Source organism: Lytechinus variegatus, chromosome 19, assembly GCF_018143015.1.
Source record: "Lytechinus variegatus isolate NC3 chromosome 19, Lvar_3.0, whole genome shotgun sequence".
Classification (NCBI taxonomy): Eukaryota; Metazoa; Echinodermata; class Echinoidea; order Temnopleuroida; family Toxopneustidae; genus Lytechinus; species Lytechinus variegatus.
This window is the reverse complement of record NC_054758.1, coordinates 3,193,669-3,215,801: the sequence shown is the minus strand read 5'-3', so window position 1 is coordinate 3,215,801 and position 22,133 is coordinate 3,193,669. Positions and strand designations below refer to the sequence as shown.

At 37.1% G+C, this 22,133-nt stretch overlaps 1 protein-coding gene across 3 annotated transcripts; it reads left to right on the top strand.

The window, feature by feature from the left end:
* Positions 1-368: 368 nt before the first annotated feature.
* Positions 369-21,026, top strand: LOC121406173. Of its 3 annotated transcripts, none has more exons than XM_041597196.1 (12): positions 369-521; positions 989-1,135; positions 5,665-5,878; positions 6,364-6,461; positions 7,061-7,213; positions 7,757-11,346; positions 11,383-12,350; positions 13,219-13,333; positions 16,576-16,649; positions 17,072-17,178; positions 17,549-17,702; positions 20,413-21,026. In XM_041597196.1, the coding sequence occupies exons 1-12, from the start codon at positions 461-463 to the stop codon at positions 20,438-20,440; spliced, it is 5,709 nt and encodes a 1,902-aa protein (XP_041453130.1). In that variant the 5' UTR covers positions 369-460; the 3' UTR covers positions 20,441-21,026. The 3 variants fall into 3 exon arrangements, with proteins under 3 accessions (XP_041453130.1, XP_041453131.1, XP_041453129.1); XM_041597197.1 differs by having other exon boundaries at positions 371-521; positions 7,757-10,563; positions 10,714-12,350; XM_041597195.1 differs by having other exon boundaries at positions 371-521; positions 7,757-12,350.
* The last annotated feature ends 1,107 nt before the right edge of the window (positions 21,027-22,133 follow it).

The following is a 22,133-nucleotide window of genomic DNA, read 5'->3' as shown; positions in this document are numbered from 1 at the left end:
GATTAATAACTGATCTTTGCTAAAACTAATCACTCTTTGTTTCTCAGAAAGATTTAAACTCGTAAACAAAAGCACCTTGCGAACTGCTCATTACAAGTTCAGTATTGACAGAGACCGTATCGAATTAACATGCGAAAAACGGCTTAATTTCCTCTTAAAGTACCTGTTTATTCCAATAAATGTCTTTGTACAACTCCAAACGCCAACATTCTCGAAGTCATAAAACTGTTGACCAAAGTGATGGCTCCATTATCATCCCAAAGGATTAAGTGATCAAACTACCACTAAATTATATCACTTCAAAGTCATCCCATCCCCAGGTTCTATTGTTTGAGTTTAGGCTTCTGAATGTTATACCAAAGACAAAAGAGGTGTAACTTTGCCCCCTTTGATTCGGAGCGGAGGGTTAAATAGAGTTAGACCGACCGGGTTGGGTCATAATATATCAAATTTTAGAAAAATGCGGAAGGAACTTTTTTGCTTGGTCGCCGTGCTGGCCGTGGCGTGGTCGAAGCCTACAGGTAAGGAATTATAAAATGAATTTCTTCTAAGCAAGTTAATTGTTAAAACCATTCATTGTTAACTAAATGAAACTCTCAGTTGCACTCGTACGGCAAGATAAGCCTTATATTAATGTCACATTTCTGAAAACATTCTGAGTAAAAAGAAAACGAGAAAATCTCACTCATTTTCACTCACTCCCGAGTGATGTCTAAACGAACTTGTTGCCAAATGAATATCGAAATTCAAGTATGCCTAAAAATAAGTTCTTCATTGACATAACAAAGCACCTCGCTCATCGCAAAGCATATTGAAATTGTTTAATTCATTTTTCTTTGGACGCCCCCTATTAGTGTGGCCGCCATAAATTACAGTCCTCTGAAGTCCGATACAGTTAAATTAGAGGCGCCGCTCCATCCAGATACTATATGAAAGCTAAATGAGCGGTATGATTCATTCAATTTTTCATGTCACATTTTCGCTTTAGAGACGCAATGCGACGTCAACGAGGTCCACGCCGTTTTGGGCACACCGCGGATGGTTGACGAGGGCTCAAATTCCCCAGTGATTCCCGCCTTTGATCTTTCAATAAGCGACGTCGACGAGGGATTCCTACCCGAGATCGAATATGCAGGTAAGAAGGTCGTATTTCCTAAGATGTTTAATTGCCGTTTTGGGGTGCTTATTTACAGATAGTCAATTAAGTTGTCTTTTGTTTGTTCATTTATTAATTAATATATTTATTTACATGTTGATACATTTTTTCATTTTTTTTAATACTTTTTCATCATTTCATTACTGCTTTGATGATTACATTTGCATCTGTCACTGGTACCAACTTATTTATGTGCATGGTTAAATGCTGAACACTCTAAAAATATTGTGTAAAAAGAGTCCATGGGGGTAATTATGTGTCCAACAAACATTGCATGGGCATTTTCTTTAGGGCATTTCTATTTATCCAGTGTGATGAAAATTTTGCCCATTTTAAAAATAATCGCTGCTTATTTTTTTACCTTACTGGACAACATGCTTCCCGCATTGGTTAAAATACTGTCCCAAATTGGTTGGACACATAATTACACTCGTGCTGGTCAAAATTTTACCCAATATTTTTTTTACAGTGTAAAATAAAACAATATAGTATTAATCTTAAAACTCCTGTAGATCAACATCATTTCTAAACTTCCTAAGAATATAATTTTCACCCTGGAACTAATTATGATTTCTTATGCCCAATTCATAATTCTCACATTAAAATAATGTGTTTTCCTGGAATCTTTGTCTCTTTGTACAGTTACGAAAGTACTGTGAATAAAACAACCATTACTGTCAAATTTCAAGCCTCCGATGACAATATCGAGGTTTCGAAGATAAAATGGTACATAACAACGAATATTATACTTCACAAAAATACAAATCAATCATTGTGATGTCACTGGTAAGAGGCGCATGCGCACTATAGATTTAATTCATATCAATGTTCAAAATCAAGATAATACGAACATGATTCCCATTTCATGCCTTTTGTTATACTCAATTATATAGTTGCTCATGAAATTGTCTCAAATTATAGATTAAAAAAATGAATATGAATGTACATGCTCTAGGTGGGGATTTATTACCCACGTTCTATATTGGATCGTAAATCATTTCTTCTTTATTTAAACAAAATGTATTTCAACTGTATTTGTATTTGCCTAAATTATATATATATTTTTAATTGATTCAATTCCTATAAATATTAAATCTCAAGTGCACTATATACTGGTATTCCTAGGTGTGACAGATTCGGAAATGGGGACTTGATCGAAATAAATGTATTTTCACATTTTGCAGACGTAACAGTTATTTGTGTCATAATTTTGCTGAATCCACGTTACATTTCCTCTGATCTTTTGTTGGTGAACATATATAGGTGAAAACCAACATAAAATATTCATTCACAATAAAAAAAAGTCAAGGAATTGTATTCTGAACTCTGTCGAATGCGACACAATGTTGTTTCGATTTAATTTTTTAAATTTAATTTTTAAATTTATAAAAACAACAACAAAACTTTATGAAAAGACAAGTTGGTGATAACCCCCCTGCCAGTGGAAAGGAAACACAGCATTGTTTTTATTACAGAAATATAGCAAAGTAACAGAAAAGAAGATTTTCTGTTTGCAATTAGCTTTTCAAACTTAACCTTTATTTCAAGTATTGTTGCAGAATATAAGAAAATTGTTTATAACTACACTGAAGTCAGACTTCACAAGTAAGATAATATACAGTAGAAGAAGCATTAAGGTTGGAGCAATGATTATTGTGAAGCAGCTCTAATACTTTGTAATCTCTTCGAGGGGTGAGCGAATTTATTGGCTCCGTAAGCTTATCAATTATTGGTCGTGAGATTTTATTTTTGCTTTATATTATGTTTTTATCGTCTTCTCTTGAATCAAATATACAATATAGATATAAGTCTCAGAGGTAAATCATACCATCATATTAATAACATTTTCATAAGATCGATCGTACAATATAACAAAAAACAACAGCAACAAACAAACAATACAATCAAAAGATGTAGAAATCAGCCCCCATAATCAATCGAAAAGCTTAAAGGTAAAACAGAGTAATTGCAGCCAATTATTTCGCAAGAAAGCTTTTAAAATCAAGGTTAATTACATTATTATCATAGATCTAGATCTGGTACATTGAAATCGACCCCCCTTTTTTTTTTAGCGAAATCATGAAATCTTAGCTGAAAGCCTATATTTTTTATGATAACTAACACAAAGCATATGTCAGACAGTGTATTTGCTTGGAAAAATACCCTACATTTTACGGAATTTCGTGCTTATTTTGCTTATTTATCAGCAGTTACACATTTTTTCTAGATCCAATTGGCACATATTTTTTTTATTTATACATACAAACACGTGGGTGGTTATTTATTGGATTCTGTTCGATCGCATTTTGAAACTGGGGCCCGTTTCATAAAACTGTTTTTAAGTTAGGAATGACTGTTGATCATTTATTGTGCTATATGATATATCCCTAGGTAGCTAACTTATGTATAAGAACATGTTCCAGTCGTTCGTAAAGTTGTGCGTAACTTTACGAACAGCTTTATGAAACACCACTGGGTATTTTTTATCTGTAATGTTACGAGGGTTAGGTTAAAGTGATCACGCCATCTCAAATATTAGCCGTGAGATTAATTAAAGGTCGTCAAACAGCTGATACGGAGACTTGCGCATTTAACTTTTCGAGATAATCTATTGCGTCTCTTAAATCTGTTAAGTGTTTTGAACAAAATCTTATCGGATCTGATGATTCAACATATTTTGTTGCTATGTTTGACATCAAGACCAGGGTACCGTAACACAAAGGTTTGCTATGAATTGAAAATATCAAAGAACCGCACCGATTGGTTCCTGGTCAGTATGTTGAGCCAAATGCGTTTGTAAACTTGATCTTGATTGGTCAGTTCATTTAGCGATTAATTGCAAACCTTCGTGATACGGATCCAAGGTCATTTTGTCTCGATAATTATTTAACTCCTTTGTCTGAAATTTCTGAAAGAAAAAAAGTATATTCTCAAGACTACTGGTTACCTTTCGTTTGTAGTCACATGATATGAACTGTTGAGAGAGGATGATTTAGTTGAATTAAAGGGGAAAAATTGAAATTGAAATTGAAAAGTTCATCCTGAAGAAAATTTTGTCGTAAAAATAGCACAAAAATAGTAAAAAAAATATTAGTGAAGGTTTGAGGAAATTCGTTAAAAGAGTAAGAAGGTTATTGGAGTTCAAAGCTTTGGATTTGTGACGTCATAAACGAGCAGCTGCCCCATGTGTTATGTAATATAAAATGTATGAATTTCATATTTTGTATGATTCCTGATGACTTAATTTTGTTTTCTATTTATGATCGGGTGTGAAATGATTTGTCTATTGATATACAAAAGGTAGAGTGAAAACCATTTTCAATTTTCTGAAAAAAATTACATTTCATTGATTTTTTACCATTCGCTATGTAGGAATGCTGCTCGCATATGACGTCACAAATCAAGTAATTGAAATTCTAATCAATTTCTAATTATTTGATGAATTTTTCTCAAACCTTCGGCAATATTTTTTATCATTCTTCTGCTATTTTTACAATAAACTTTTTGTCAGGGTGAACTTCCCCTTTAAGTCAAATAAAAAATAAATATAAGGATAAAAAACCCTCTTTGTCTCTCAAATTTGACACATTTTCTGAAGGTAAGTTAATTCAAATGATGTGAGAGAGAAAAGGAATTGAATAAGGGGGAAATAAAAAGATCCTTTCCATGTCTCTTAGATAATGCATGGTTTTTTTTCGTTTAAATGGTTCAAGATATTTTGTATCCAACCTGCTCTTGGATTGGTGTATAACACTGTCATATTGCAAAGGGGACATGTGCCTTTTACCCTGAAATTGGACGAAAGGATAAAAACCAACCTAGGGGGACGGCAAGTACCCCCACAAAGCCCCTCGTCTCAACGACAGAGGGTCTTATTTACAAGGGCGGAAATCTTTCCCCAAAGGTAGGGGGACCAGGGGCTGGAAAATTTGACAAGCAAAAAAAGAATAAATAATAATAAAAAACACTAAAAAAAAGGGTTATCACTTAAAAAGTAACGTCATCTCGTCCAAAATATTGTTTTATTTCGATTTTGAATGACGTATATCTTTCCATCAGAAAAGACCAAAAGTAGTAGGGGGCCATTTGATATTGTGCCCCCTATTTTTTTGAGTAGGGGGACGCGTCCCCCTGGGATTTCCGCCCATGCTTATTCACATGCATGCCAGCGATAAAACCCATAAGATCTGGTTAATGTGTCATAAAGCTATTCTAAAGTTACGAATGAATTCATGCGAGACTGGTTACCCTTTTTGTGAGTTAAATCAACACCTGTCCAGTTGAAATCGGAGGTGTAAAAGAATTGGTCATCAGTCGTGCGGTGAAGCCATGCTTATGAAACGGTCCCCAGCTGTGTACATTCTTTACAATCATTCTTTCATATTTCTATTTCGAACAACCAAATATGAATTTTCATTTGTTTCATTACCCTTTGAAAATGATAAATCATAAAATGTGGTAAAAGATGAATATTGCAGTTCATATTGAAATCGATTCTATTCAAACAGTCAATATTAAAAGCGACAGCGACCTCTTTGAGGAGTTCGTGGTCACTGCACACAACCTTGATCCCGACTGCGACCACGGGACGATGATCGACAAATACGACATCGGAAGGCCAGATGAAGACTGCCCTCATGTGATCAGAAACGCAATAGTTACGGACATGCGCAGAGTGTCATTTAGCTGGAAGGCGCCCCAGTGTGGCTGTGTTACTTTAAGGTATTGTACCATTTACAAGTTTTATACTGTCATGTCAGTTGTATGTCTCTCAATAGGAGATGCATAGGCTAATGCGTTTGTTGTTATCATAAATAGAATTTTAACGAACATGTTAATAGCTATTTTTATTGTTTTATATTGTTTCAATAATAGACAAATCAAACATCTCATTAAGCCTCCTATAATTCATAAAAATAGTACAGAGAATAATTCGATTCCCGCATCGGGTTCACTCTATCCTATAATTACGATCGTAGGGGGCGCTAGACCAAGTTCATGACTTCCCTGTTTAATTAATTCGTATTTGTGAAATGTTACTTTTCTCTGCAAGGGGTGGTGGAAAGTGGTCCAACCAAACGATAAGTACTTCGATGTATTGCCCCAATCGACTAGAGATAAGACATATGTATAAGTTACTAATAATAACGACCATAACATAAGATATCTATAATAGTGAACATAAATTGTTTTGCTTCTAAACCCAGAGCAACGGTCAAGTCAGGTGATCACGTGTATTCTGATTCTTCATCGGAGAAGGGCGCCCTCACGACAGAAGTTTGTTTGCTTGGAATGATCAAGTCAGGTAATGATCCACTCTCATTCATTCGTTGATATTTTAAATTACAGTTGGATTTATCCATTACTGCATAAGTAGTCATGTTAGTCTCATCACCAGGCGTTTTGAACAATATGAGCCATTATTGAATCGCCAAAGTACTTGTCTGTAATTTGTATCTAGATGTTGGTTTTTTTTGCGGAAATAGGCAGTGTAGGTCTTAAATTATCGGTAGCATACGACATGGGGATCGTAATAGTATATTCTAGACGGACTGTTGATATCATGTCAATTAATTTCTGTAATTTATTCTATGTATCTTAGTTTATGCCTTACTTCATATAATGAACAATTCGGCCAAAGATTGTTCAAAATTTATATTAGAGATGAAATAGCAGTGTTGGCATGGTAAAGTAGATTTTCTTCTTTCCCCCATTTCTCCCCATTCTTTCTCTCTATCTCTCTCATTGTCGCTGACCCATCACATGATTTCCGTTTCTGCTCTCCCTCTCTCTTCTTTCTCTATCTCTCCCTCCGTTATTTTCACATTATTCCGATATTTCCTTCCACAATCAATCAAGATTCTATATACTTTAATGTTCTTCTCACCGATGTTTGACCCGCAGATGAAGAAGAGGAGATGGGGGAGGATGAATCAATGGAGGAAGAACCATTGTATGACGAGGAACTATACGGGAATATTGAACGACTATGTGAAGAGGGAAATTTCAGAGGACCTGTTCTCCCTTCAGTCATTACTGAGTGTTGTCAACTACCCGGTACGCTATTGAATTTTACCCCCTTTGATTGTTTTCACGACTGAATAAGATTTTTTTTTTGTTTAATCAATATCCTTTTACTTCTTTCTTCTTTGTATTTGTTTGCTTAGTTTTTTTTAATTTTTTTTACTGATTTTGGTAATTTATAGTATTTTAGGCAAAATAAATTTAATAAAGTCCTCCAAAGGTTTTATTTCCAATTCATCTAATGCCAGTCCGTCCAATTGCCAACTCGTCTACTATCATTTGGTCTACCATCAGTTCGACCATTAGACCATGGACCTACTACGATTAGACCAACTGGTTATTAGACGAAAGAGTAATAGACGAACTAATGATTTGACCAAATATTTTGGACCAAATGGTTGATGAACGGAATGGCATGCATTAGACTAAATGAATGTAGACCATGTGGTGAGTGGACGAGTTTGCAGTGGACTGGCAATTTACCCTGCAAAGTTGACAGACGATTCAAGAATAGTTTATATGGTTGAGTGAAAGAAAGCGTTATCATTTTTATTTCGTTTATCTTTATATTCACAGTGCATCAACGGAGAATGTGCCTGGTACGACTCATCCCCGGTGAGGAAAATGACATGCACAGGTTGGATACCTTCTGTTCCAAGATGGCAGGGAATTTCTTCGAGGGTCACCCGGTCCTGGCCACCGCAGAGGGCGTTCGACGATGCTGCGAAATGACTAGCGATTCCGATCGCATGGTTTGCCTGAGCGAGGAGAAAAGGACGCACTATGACGAAATCTGCGGTTTGAGTGTGACAAGGGTGAACGGCACAACGGATCGTTTGCCGGGACGTAACTGCTGTAGGCTCCAGGGTGATCTCAGGTACAACTGCATGGAGAAAAAGGCGCTGAGGGAAAACCAAAAGAGACGACTGGAAGAGAAGCGAACCCTGAAGCGCAAAATGGAGAAAGTCAAACGTCTTTGCAATGCTGTTGATAATACACCAGAAGGCGATAGGGACGTTGAGGATTACCAGACCTGCTGCATGGTGGATGATGTGGACGACGCTCTTGCTTGCTTCAGAGAAACAGAAAAGAACAACTTCGATGGTTTATGCAAGAGGCAAGCTTCACGATTCGAAAACGGCAAGAAGGAAAGGGTTCATCCATGCTGCAGTTCGGAAGATGAGGAAAGGTATGAATGCTTCCTGGTCAAACGATCCACCAACCAACAATTGAAAAATAACTCCACAAGAAGACCTGTAGCGAACACACAAAGCCGAGGTACGTGGATGCAGAGAATGTGCACTAAACTTCGAAAAGAAGGTGCCGACGAAACGCTAATCACCTGTTGTAAACAATCAACATTTCTCGATAAGAAAAGATGCATGGATAAGAGGCAAAATGCTGTTTTAGCACAAATTTGCAACAACACTAACGTTGACGTTTCGTACGTTATTGTTGAGGGAGAGAACTTCAACGCCGCCAAAACTAACCTTCATCCCGAACACGAGTGCTGTATGCTTGGTGGAGAAGAGCAGATCTCTTGCATTAGAACAATGAGGATTTCACTTTCTAAGCTTAGGCGCCAGAAAGCATCCGAAAATTCTGTTCAGGATGAGGCACCACGCGAAAAGAAGGGTCAACGTTGGATGAAAGAAGAAATCCGACAGAACGAGGCCATTTGCACTGCCGTGAGGGAAGATGTTGATTTGATAGACGAGCAGGTAGTCCGTTGCTGCGAGGAAGACGGGGAAGGCCAAAGAGAATGTTTAGCTGCGCTCCGTAGGAACCACTTCACGGCGGTCTGCAACACTGATGAGCTTTTCCAGATAGACATTTTTAATACCATTGTGCGTACAGAAGAACCAATCAATGCAGAGCACAGGTGCTGCATGAGACAGAATGCCGACATCAGAGCCGCCTGCTTCTCTCGAGTAGATAGGCAGGTTGCTATGCTCTCATTCAGTCCCCCGATCATTGAAAAAGTCCAAAACATAAGGGAAGATCTTCTCGATGTTGCAGAGGTTAACAGACTCACAAGTGTCTGCGACGAAATGAAAACGGCGCCATCGTCAGAACTTAGGGGGCGGTGGCCTGTGAAGAAGTGTTGTCGATTCAAGAACGACCGGAAGTTTCCTTGTATCAGGGATACCGCGAAACAACTAGCAGATCAATCATGCGATGGCCCTCCTCCTAGAGTGTACTTCCCCGTGGGGTTCTACGGAGAATTTATTCCTGATGATTTCGAAGGTCCTTTCCTTGATCCTTCACACCCATGTTGCTCTCTGACCGGTGACATGCGACATGAATGCATCAAGGAAAATAGCATGGCTGTTCTTGGATTGAGAATACCAATCACCCAGGCCATGCCTATGGTGGAGTTTTTCAGAGAAATGCCACCTGAGATGCGTTTTGATATCGATCACCAAAATGCCATATGCCAGGCTGCAGAAGATTTCAAAATCCTCTATGCTGATCCTGAAGCCAATCTTGATGTAGATCTGAACCAACTTACGGGAATCGAGGCTGAATTACAAGAACTACAAGACCTCTTGGCAGAAGAAATGATGGATGAAGAAGAGGATGAAGACGATGAAAATGGAGAAATGATGCAGGAGTTGATGGAACAGAATGAAGAAGAAGAAGAGGATGAGGAAGAGGAAGAAGACGATAGGAGACGAAGAAGAAGGCAAGCTGAAAAGTATAGGAGGCCTACGGCCAAGAAGGTGCGCCAGTCTTATGGGAGAACTATTTATGAGGTCGACAGTCTGGTACATTGCTGCGAAGAAAATTCTGTAACACAAGCAAGTTCTTGCATGACCAACGCGTGGTTGCAACTGTTGAATGATGCATGTTTTGCCCTTCCTGATATTTCCCAAGGTTCCTCTGCGGGATCCGTTGGTCTAGATTCTGCTTCAGAGAGTGCACAACCTAGTAATAATGTGCGCGCCCCAGCACCAATCAAATTTGGCGGGCGAGGAGACATTGAAACAAGTATGTCAACTACGGACTCTACAATGGAATCAAATACTGATGAAGAAAACTTCAGAAAGTGTTGCGGTCTCTATGGGGATGCTCAACTCGAATGCTTTCAAATTCACTTTAGTCCTGACGCCCCAAGTTCGCAAATAGAAAGTGAGGGATCTTCAAATCCATCAACAGGGGATAGTACATCAGAAGGGAGTTTATCAGAGAGTGAAGGGTCTGAAAGTGAAGGTTCGGAGGGAGAAGAATCAGAAGGAGAGGAAGATGAAGAAGAAGAATTTGAATCAGAAGGGGAAGATAGCGACAGTTTACAAGAAGCAGAAGAACCACAAGAACAGACAGGAAGTGAAATGATGGAGACCGATTTTGAAGAAGAGGAGGAGGAAGAAGAAGGGGAGGAAGAAGAAGAAGACATGGAAGAATCGGCACCACAGGGGGTGATGGAAAACGAGGGGGAGCAATCTGAATCAAACGTCCCAGAATTTGAAGAAGGCGACGGCTCTGAATCTTCACAGGGAGAAGGAGAAGAAGAAGAAGAAGAAGAAGAAGAGGAAGAAGAGGAAGAAGAAGAAGAAGTACCGGAGGAAGACTCAATGCTAGCGCTACTGGAAGAATCTGATAGTGAAGGAGAGGAATCAACGTCAGAAGATGGTGGTTCTGAAGGTGTTTCTGAATCAGAATCATCTGACGGATCGGAAGATGCAGAAGCCAACGAAGACACAGGGGGAGGATGGTGGGGTGGCTGGTGGACCGGGGACAACAACCCACAAGAGCAAGAACAATTAGAAGAAGAAAATGAAGATATGGAAGGATCAGTTCCACAGGAAGTGATGGAAGGCGAGGAAGAGCAATCCGAATCAAACGTCCCAGAATCTGATGGAGAATCTGAATCTTCACAAGGAGAAGAAGGAGAGGAAGAAGAGGAAGAAGAAGAGGAAGATTCTGTGCCAGTGCAACTGGAAGAAAAGGATCCTGAAGGGGAAGGATCACCCTCAGAGGAAGATAGTGGTTTTGAATCAGAGTCATCTGACGGATCGGACTCAGAATCATCTGACGGATCGGATTCAGAGTCATCGGACGGATCGGATTCAGAGTCATCGGACGGATCGGAGTCAGAGTCATCTGACGGATCGGAGTCAGAGTCATCTGACGGATCGGAGTCAGAGTCATCTGACGGATCGGAATCAGAGTCATCTGACGGATCGGAATCAGAGTCATCTGATGCAGAAGAAATCGATACTAAAGCTAACGAAGACACAGGAGGATGGTGGGGCGGCTGGTGGTCCGGCAACAAGAAACCACAAGAACAAGAACAATTAGAAGAAGCAGAAGAAGAAGATCGGAGAAGAAAAAGGGATCTTTGGAGTTGGATGCTGCTGGATGGAGAGGAATCAGAACTGATGGAAAGCGAAGGGCAGGAATCTGAAGGTCAAGAATCTGAGGGCAATGCTGAACCACAAGAACAAAATGCTGACGCAGAAGAGGAAGAAGAAGAAGAGGAGGAGGAGGACGAAGAAGACGAGGATTCTAGGCGAAAGAGGAGCGTTTGGAATTTCATGGATGGCGAAGAGTCAGAAGGACAGGATGGAGAACACGGTGCCCAAGAACAAGTAGAGAGTGAAGGACAGGAGTCTGAAGCAGAACAGGATGGAGGATGGTGGTGGAATTGGTGGACAGACAACAATGAACCACAGGCACAAGAACAACAAGGTGAAACAGAAGAAGAGGATGAGGAGGAAGACGAAGATTCAAGAAGACGGAGGGAGATTGTGAGTGGCATGGGATTCCCGAGAGGTGAGTACAAGCAAAAGAAGACTTGGCCAGGAAACAATCACCAAGGAACGGCCATGCACAACACCCTAAGTAGCTCCAAAAGAAACCGACACGGAAGTAAGCTTGGGAAGCTGTTTCTTCTGAAACTTCTGTTCAAGAATGAGATGGTTGAGGGTCTTTGCCCTGCTGTTGAGGCTGCGGATGATATTCATAACCTCATTAGTAGACTTTCCGATCTAGTTGAACCGGAGGTCAGTGTTGAAAGGAGGGAGCGGTTTCGAGGAAGCAATGCCATTCTTCAGAAACTTAAGAAATGTTGCGCCCTCAACGTTACAGAAGAGAAGGTAGAATGCATCTCTGGAATGACACAATCTATCGTAGATGGGATATGCGACATTCAGGAGAAAGGATTCAGGTAATTTGTTTCTCTTATCATGGATATATAGAGGTCTGAAATTCATTTTGTAAACTTAATTACCCATTGTAAATAATCTTCAAGAAATTAAGAAAAAAAAGTTTAGTTCAAAGAAGAAAAAAATAAAGGAGTTTGCTTTTCATTAAATGAGACAGTTCTTGACGAAATTATTAAAGCTTTGGGACTATTTTAAAAGACGAACGGCACAAGAATACTTCTTACTTTAACACTATCTCCACAGCATCGCAACCTCTACCGCACTGCCATTCTTCCTCCTTCTCCTACTTCTCCTAAAACAACAACAGCAACTACTACTACTACTACTACTACTACTACTACTTCTACTACTACTACTACTACTACTACTACTACTACTACTACTACTACTACTACTACTACTACTTCTACTACTACTACTACTACTACTTCTACTACTTCTACTACTGCTACTACTACTACTACTACTTCTACTACTATTACTACTACTACTACTGCTACTACTACTACTACTTCTACTGCTACTACTACTACTTACTACTACTACTACTACTACTTCTACTACTACTACTGCTACTACTACTACTACTACTACTACTACTACTACTACTACTACTACTACTACTACTAGTACTGCTGCTGCTGCTACTACTACTACTTCTACTGCTACTACTACTGCTACTTCTACTACTGCTGCTACTACTACTACTACTGCTACTACTACTACTACTACTACACCCCTTCCCACCTCTTGTCATTCTATTCTGTATTACAATAGACACCATACGGCTTCAACATGTACTGCTTGTCATATCACTCTTTATCTATTTACTAAATATTAATGCTACATTGTTATCGTACTCATTTTTAGACCACGCCCAGATACGTGGGGAAAGAAAAATATGCCCCCTGAATGCTGCAATGTGACGGATGGCGAACGATATTCCTGCGCCAGAGAGTATCTAGTCCCTACAGATGAGCTGCAGGTATATTATGTCAAAATCTTTCGCAAATTTGATCTTTGTAATAAATAATGTCAAAAAGTTTTTTCGCTCTCAACTTTTGTTTTTTTAAATAAATTTTGCCCAATTCGCCATATCTGGCCCCCTAAAAAATGTTAGCTCATTACGGCACTGATTAGTATCATACGTGCCCTTAGATAACTGGATTGTAATCATCTTAATTGAAAAAAAAATCAGTATCCAATTTTTTATAGTTGATGTTTGATAATTGAATAAGATTAACTGCTGCCCTCTCTTGGTAATATATGTAACAAAAATAATAATGGACCTTGTGGCGTGCGCCTGTAATTCAAGCTGTGGGGACGTTGCAACTTGATGCAGAGGTTCGAGCCATGGTCACGTCTTTCGGATGATGACGTTAAAGGTCGGTCTCAGACGTAAATATTCAATTCTGATTGATACACATCTAACAAAACCCAAACACACACACACAGTACAGTAATCGGTTCCGCTCTTGCTTGTTTTAATTGTAAAATGAAATAATATCCTTCATTCGTGATTTTGTTAGTCTACTTTCATTTTTTTCTTTATCTTTATTCTGTCCTGCATGTACCGTTCTCTTCCTTATAACTAAACAAAATCTTAATGTTTTATTGTCATATTTACTTGTCTTCTAACTTTCAGTCAATAAAATGCGGAGTTCCACAAGGATCGATCCTTGGCCCCTTACTTTTCCTTATATATATTAATGATTTGACTACTGTAACGCCTTTATTATCATTTGTATTATTTGCCGATGACACAAACATTTTTTGTTCAAACACTAGTTTAGAAACTTTAGTAGATACATTTAATCGTGAATTACCTAAACTATCTTTATGGTTTAAATGTAATAGGCTCTCACTTATTATAGACAAAACAAACTTTATGTATTTTACGCACACAAGTTCACATATTACTGAGTTTCCATACGACATAAGCATAGATAATATTCCACTCAAAAGGAAAAAAGAAACAAAGTTTTTAGGTGTCACAATAGATGAACATTTAAATTGGAATGAACATATACGTTGTATAACTACTAACATCTCCAGAAACGTAGGTGTACTTTACAAAATGAAAAACATAATTCCTCATACTACACTCGTTCTACTATACAATTCATTAATATTGCCGTATATATCGTACTGCAATATAGTTTGGGCAACGTGTGCAAAAACTAAAATTAATATAATATACTTATTACAGAAAAAAGCAATTCGAATTTGTACTAATTCGCAATATTTATCACACACAAATCCATTATTCCATAAACTAAAGACTCTAACTATTTTTGACCTAAACTCATTTCAAAGCTTACTGCTTATGTTCAAATACGTAAATAACATGCTCCCACCTTCATTTCACAATTTTTATACTATGAACACATCTATCCATTCATACCCTACGCGGAACTCTTCTAATTTCCATTTAATCAACCCCAAATTGCTTATTGCGCAGAGATCCATAAGACACCATGGTCCTGATTTGTGGAACTCTCTACCTGAATCTATAAAAAGATCCACGTCTCTTTACTCATTTAAGGCAAACGTTAAATCTATGTTGATATCAGAATATTTGAAGTAAAATTTCTGTGTCGATGTGTCATCATTAAAGCATCATCACCATCATCCTCTCCATCGCCTTCATCTTCACCATTTCACCATCATCTTCATCCTTATCATCTCCATCTTCATTGCTCAAATTACATTACTGCTGTTTTTCATGAAATGAACTGTTTATCGATTCTGCTGTATTAATGTATTATATTAATCAATGAGTTCTAACCTGGGGTTGTCATTTTTTCAAGCAATCTGCTTATGATGACAATCCTTCTCCTGCAAATTGTAAATGTTAACTAATTTGGTATGAGATCAGTTTCGTTTGTAATGATAATTTTAGTACATTTAGTTATGATTCATGCCAAAAAAAAGTTCTCAATATACTATGTTTGTTATGTTATGGAAAATGTATTATATACGAATGATGTAATTGCAGAAGTAAACAATAAAATCAATTAAAATAAATAAATAAAAATTTACTTGATATCCAGATTTCTATATAGCTTACTGCCTCTGTTATAATGCATTCTAAACTATTTTCACCTGTGCTTGTTTACCTATCCTTACATCATCACCAAACTTCTCTCCTCGAATTATTTTCTTTTTCTAAAGTCATTATCTTATTTTATCTCCCTTTTCTTCTGTTCGTCTCTTTTATATTCCAATCCTTCTCTTCTTCTTCTACTCCTATTTTTTTCTTTTTTCATCTTGTCTTTTTTTCTTCATTTTTTACATCATCACCAATACCACCTCCACCACGGACAGCTCAACCATCATCACCACCACTACCATCATCACCACCACCATCATCATCACCACCACTACCATCATCACCACCATCATCACCACCATCATCATCATTATCATCATCACCATCATTATCATCATCATCATCATCATCATCATCACCATCATCATCATCATCAACATCATCATCACCACCACCACCACCATCATCATCATCATCATCATCACTACCACCTCCACCACCATTATCATCATCATCAACATCATCATCACCACCACCACCATCATCATCATCAACATCATCATCACCATCATCATCACCATCATCATCATCACCATCATCATCATCAACATCATCATCACCACCACCACCACCATTATCATCATCATCATTATCATCACCATCATCATCATCACCATCATCATCATCATCAACATCATCATCACCACCACCACCATCATCATCATCATCATCATCATCACCATCATCATCATCAACATCATCATCACCACCACCATCATCATCATCATCATCATCATCACCACCACCACCATCATCATCAACATCACCATCATCATCACCATCATCAGGATGTTTTATCTCCTTATCTTTTTTTTCCTTCCCTTTTCCCTTTCCCTTCTTCCTCTCCTCCTTTTTCGCTTCCTTTTTTTATCATCATCATTTTATTTTATCTCCCTTTATTTTATCATCATTATCATCATCATCATCATCATCAATCATCTTCCTTTTGCTCTTAGTATACCAAAACTTATACAAATAAAGAACCAGTCTTCGACTTGATATGGAAGAAAGTAAAGCCTTCGATTTCTTCTGAAAATATGTTTACAGTCTTACTATTCCTTGTGTCATTTCATTATTCATAATTATGATATTCGTCTATTTTGTTTTCTTCCAAGGCCATGATTAACGAAGCCCAGAGCGAAACAAATCCCGCTGGTATACTCCAAGCTATTGGAAACGCTCTCGGCAAGTAAGTTACTGCTTATGACAATATCTTGAATAAATTAATGATTAAATAACATTTATCGCTATGCCACTTGTATGTTCTCCCCAACCTTAAACAAATGTGTTGACTTATCATGACAAATTATTAATATTGTGACATTTTGTGACACGAGAAAATATATTCATTGGTATATTGTTATATTTTGGAGCATGTTATGATATCTACTTAAGAATAGACGGTCGGCATTGAATACGGTATCACAATACAATCATGACAATCACCTAACTCATTTGCATAGTGGATTTTATGCAAATCGCTGTTTTATGAAATATCCAGTTAAACTTCAATGTTATTTCCGTAAGAACACATGTAAATGGATAAAAAAATATATAACATGCAACAAATTCCACACAGATTACTATCGATACATTTTTTTCATCATACAGGGTTCTAAATGTTGATGACGATGAAACAGACAGTGAGGTCGATGATCACGAGACAGCTGCCACCAATACGACGTCGGTCGAGATGTCGCCATGGGATAACGTGCGAGGTATATAAACGGAAAAATCTAATTACAAAAATTACACAACAGAGTCGAAATTATGAAAACAAACAAGTAAAGATAGGTGACGAAAAGAAGGCACCCACGCCCCCCAAATAAGTAATACTGTTCGTACCAAATATATGTGTAAACAAGTTGTATAAATTGATGTCGTCTGAGATTTAAAAAAATGAAGAAAAAATGCTCTCTTTCACTTTCTCAACATGGCTAACAACGGTCACGCCCGCTTATATAATGAAAGGGATATGGCTTAGTGTTTGAGTTGTGTTAGCGCTCTTCAATCTACAGAGATTATCTGCGCCATGATATGATTTTGTACAAGATCTATTCAAGTAACAATTTCTTTTGCTTTATGCAGTTAAAATGATGTCGAAGATGTGCTGCCAAGTCGGTAGCTTGACGGGCGCCCTCTTGGGTGAAAGTGGAGCAGTTACGTGTGAAAGTGGAGCAGAAGTTTACTCCCAAATTGTTGAAGAATCGATGAAAAGCAAATGCGTTGCTGCTTATACCAAGTAAGTACCAGCGAATTGCCAAATTTGTTCCCCCCATTTTTTTTTTACAAATTCAGGTCCTTGTTGAATATAAGTTACGACAGCGAAACATTTATACAAAAAGGGAGACAGTGAAAATGGTCAGTACCACGTAATTTGTCTGGATAGGTCGATTTAATTTATATTTCAATTGGAAATACTGTCCAATTAAAACCCAAATTATGATCTTATAATAGACAGTTGGTCCCTTTCTCTCTCTCTCTCTCTCTATATATATATACAGTTGAGGCCAAAGGTTTACATACACCCACGGAATTCAGTGAAATTCTTTCGCTTGCCAAACATCGTAAAATTGACTATTTCTTCAGAGATATCAATACGACCATGACGACTTTGGTATCAAATGAAAGACCGTATTATGTTCTCTTGCATGATTGGGATGCCGTTGGGATTAAAGTATATTTTAGATGGAAATTTCTTAAAAGAAACAAGTAATATTTACGCCAAATGAATTCTATTGCATTATATTTTCAAACATCGTTTCACAGAAATAATAAATGTCAGATCTATGATTTACATTACATTTTCTATCACGATATTTTACCACTGAACAAAAGTGTAATCTGAAATGTTTTATGTTGAGAAGTTATTAGCACATATATGAAAAGGTTTTGTCAAGTTTTTATCTTTAATTCGTTTAAAATATGAAGATTCTTGGGGAAAATGACACCTAAATACCATTTAACTCCTGGTGACAAAGCAATGTGATGAAGGGGCATGACATACTCATTTGTTTGATATCAAATTCGTCATGATGGCACAAATATAAGATACAGTACATTTTATGATGTTAGGCAAGTGTCAACTTTTCTTTGAATTTCCTGGGTGTATGTAAACGTCTAGCCTCAACTGTATACAAGATACAGGTAGGCATCTAAAATATTTTTAGTGGTATAATTATACTAATTTTGTTATGGAATCTTAAGTTTTGATTGGCTGCTGACGCGTTAAAAAAGGGTAATTGTTACCAGGGTGAGGGGCGGATCCACTTTGTTTGGAGGGGGTTTGACCGAGAAATTTGACAATAGAAAAAGGGGGGGGGGGGTTCGTTACCAAATGAAAGTCTTTTTGGTACCGAGAATTTTTTTACAAGCAAAAAAAAAACGAAGAAGAATAGCTCTACTATAGAATGAAGGTAATTTGGGGTTGACTCCAAAATGTATAGTCATTAGATCTGTCACTAGTTACAGTTGGACGGCAAAGAAAATGTAAAAAGGGTAACTTTTGAAATTTTGGATTCTTCATTGCTGGTTTACCTAAATGTTTCCCCTTTTAAAATAATTTTCCACAATCGAACTCCTTATCATCATGGCAAAGATGTTCTGGTTAATGCTTTTGAACAACAATTAAGTTCAATCCGGGATGGAATAGCGAAAGGGTTTATTTTTTTTCAACAGAAGTAAAGCCGTATTGGCCAAAGTCAAAACATGACCTACAAAATTAAATATATAGAGAGATATGCTTTACACACTACGGTTAGAAGAGTGCAGTTTTTCCACTAGATGCCAATTCTAAGATTACCATTTTAATTGCCTTTTAAGCATTTTCGAAGCGCCCAATGGAATCTTTCTCAAGTGAACTTGACAATAACATTTACCGAATACTTCAAGGACAATCAATGTCCCATTCAATTCTCCTAGATTGGAATACTTTACAAGCGCTCTCCTCCCATCCTCTTAACGCTGTCATCGTCTGTCTTTTTTCAGAGTGAAATAAAAGATGTAGTTCGAGTAGCCCTATGCGATTTCAGCATCATACTTCCAAAAGAAAATTGTGAAGAGTCAAACGTGTCGCGAATAGGATATGGGATGGGTTAAAATAAACAGGCGAAATAAACCATCCCGCGCGCTGAAATTTGAGCTCCGCAAGATCTCGACATCTTTAGCCGGCACGAGGCGGGGTAACGTCATCGTCGTGACGTATATCCTACGTCTGCGCAGCGACAAAGGCATTCGGAGAATATCATTCTTTCGAACGACCAGTCCTTACGCATCTTGTCTGCTAATAGCTAATGATTGGGGGGCTCTAATTTCCGTTTGTAGGAGTTTCTCGATTGATTGTCTAACCGTGATTCACTCTTGTCTTTTTTCATGAATATAAAGAAAGTCCGAAATACTAATTTCGTCTTTAAAAAGAAGTGCACTACCCTCGGGCTATCCTAAAAGTGCGTATATATCAAGACTAGTTTTAAAGTCTGGGAGATAGTCAGTTTTGAGGGAGTGACGTCACCGATCTTGCGTCTCCTATATTAAGGGGGCGCCCCCCAAAAAATTCGATAAAGTCATAAACGATTCGGTCTATACTTCCCCAGTAACAAACTTCTCACAAACCTTTAATTACTTTAAAAGTAATTAAAGTTAATTGTTTATTACTTTGTTAATATAAAAATGTTAGTTTGTTTTATTTTTGTTTAAGATAATGATGAATTTCCAGTTTTCACTTTCCGCTATGTGTTTTATTTTACCTTTTACATTTTTTTCTCTGGCATCAATTTTCTTTTTCAATCTATGTCCCTTGTCATAATTACATATCATCTTTTTATGCTCCCAAACTCTTTCATTGCCCTTTCTTTCCTTTAAAATACCGTGCAGGCCTTGCCATGTTTGTTTTCCTTATTAGTGATACAATGTTCTTCATTTAACCTTTTTTCTTTTTATCTCTTTTTGTACAGGTGCTGTAGTAGCCGGCCTGCCGAATAAAGCAGTCACAGCGAAGCAGCAAAATTGAAAATATGAATTTCATAAAAGTTTCTTTTTCGAGATGTTCAAGTATTTGTTTTTAAAAGTATTCACAATAACTGATTTAAGTATGGAAAATCGCATATACATCACCTGTTAGTAACTGTCTAAAACGGCTCAAATTAGTATCATTTCACTGGAGTAAAATTATACTCGAAATGGGGTCAGCATGGAGTCAACTCGTTACCTAGTCAAAATCACTCTGCTTTGAGATTATTTCAGATATTCAGATAATTAATTCACATTGACTATTTTTTAATCGACGTAACTGGAGGAATTATTCGCTTTGACTAGTTAAGTGATGACTGTCAGCGAAAATTAGATAAATCGACTAAGCAGAAAAAAATCGCAGTGATTAATTTTGTACTTTACTCATGGTTGTAAATGAAATGATTTTTAAAAAGAGGAAGAAGGGAAGAAAAAAAAGGAGGAGGAAAAGAAGAAGAATGAAACTATAAATACTCACCAGTAAGTAAATATAGACCATTCAAATGTTTATAGTGTAATAGAGTTTTAGTCGTGGTCATAATATTTGAAAAATAATAATGATAAAAAAAACACTAGAAAGAAAGATATCACAATAGTCCAGTCTAAAAATATATATATTTCTTTGAAGATATGCCTTTGTGACTTCAGATCAAAACGAAATACAAGCAAAAAACAACACTAGTGAGGTTGAAGTGGATGATGGTCATTTCTTTTGTCAATATTAAAAAATAGTGCTTTTCTGATCGGAAATCTAATTGAATATTGAACCAGATCCTTAAAGAGTTACAATAAAGGAGAATATTTGCATATCTATACATTATGCGAAATATATTGTCTAATTGGGTTTAAGGTACTGTCTAGAATATTGGATAGAGCTATCTTGCTACTTATGCGTGTAGATAACAAATGCATGCATTCCTATATGGATTTCATAATTAAAACAGTCGTTTCGTGTGTGATTTTTCTATCAAAATTAAGAACAGATCGGTGTTTCCTGCCTTTTTGTCTCTCTTTTTTTTTGGTGTCTTCAGTCTTTTTGTTGTCCCCTAGATGATCTGATAAAAACTGTAGGTAGCTTTATGATAAACACCTAAGTAAATTGATAAATGGGTTTAATCGTGCGAGCTGGTAATTGATACGTGCCCCTTTTTCCTATTTCGGAAATCAAACCGAAAGTGACGTATTGCAGTGAAAAATGCAAATTTTAGTAGATTACGAAATATCAATTCTGCCAGCGATTTTATGCATTACGATTGGCCTGCGACCAGATTTTGGAATAAAACGTAGCAGAATTAGATGTTAAAGGTCAAGTCCACCCCAGAAAAATGTTGATTAGAATCAAGAGAGAAAAATCAGACAAGCACAATGCTGAAAATTTCATCAAAATCGGATGTAAAATAAGAAAGTTATGACATTTTAAAGTTTCGGTTATTTTTCACAAAATAGTTATATGAACGAGCCAGTTACATCCAAATGAGAGAGTCGATGATGTCACTCACTCACTATTTCTTTTGTTTTTTATTGTTTGAATTATACAATTTTTCAATTTCAAGGACCTCCTTGCCTGAAGCACAAAATGTTAAAATAATGGAATTCCACGTGTTCAGGGAGGAATGAAACTTCATTTCACATGACATTGACAAGAAAATCAAAATATTTCATATTT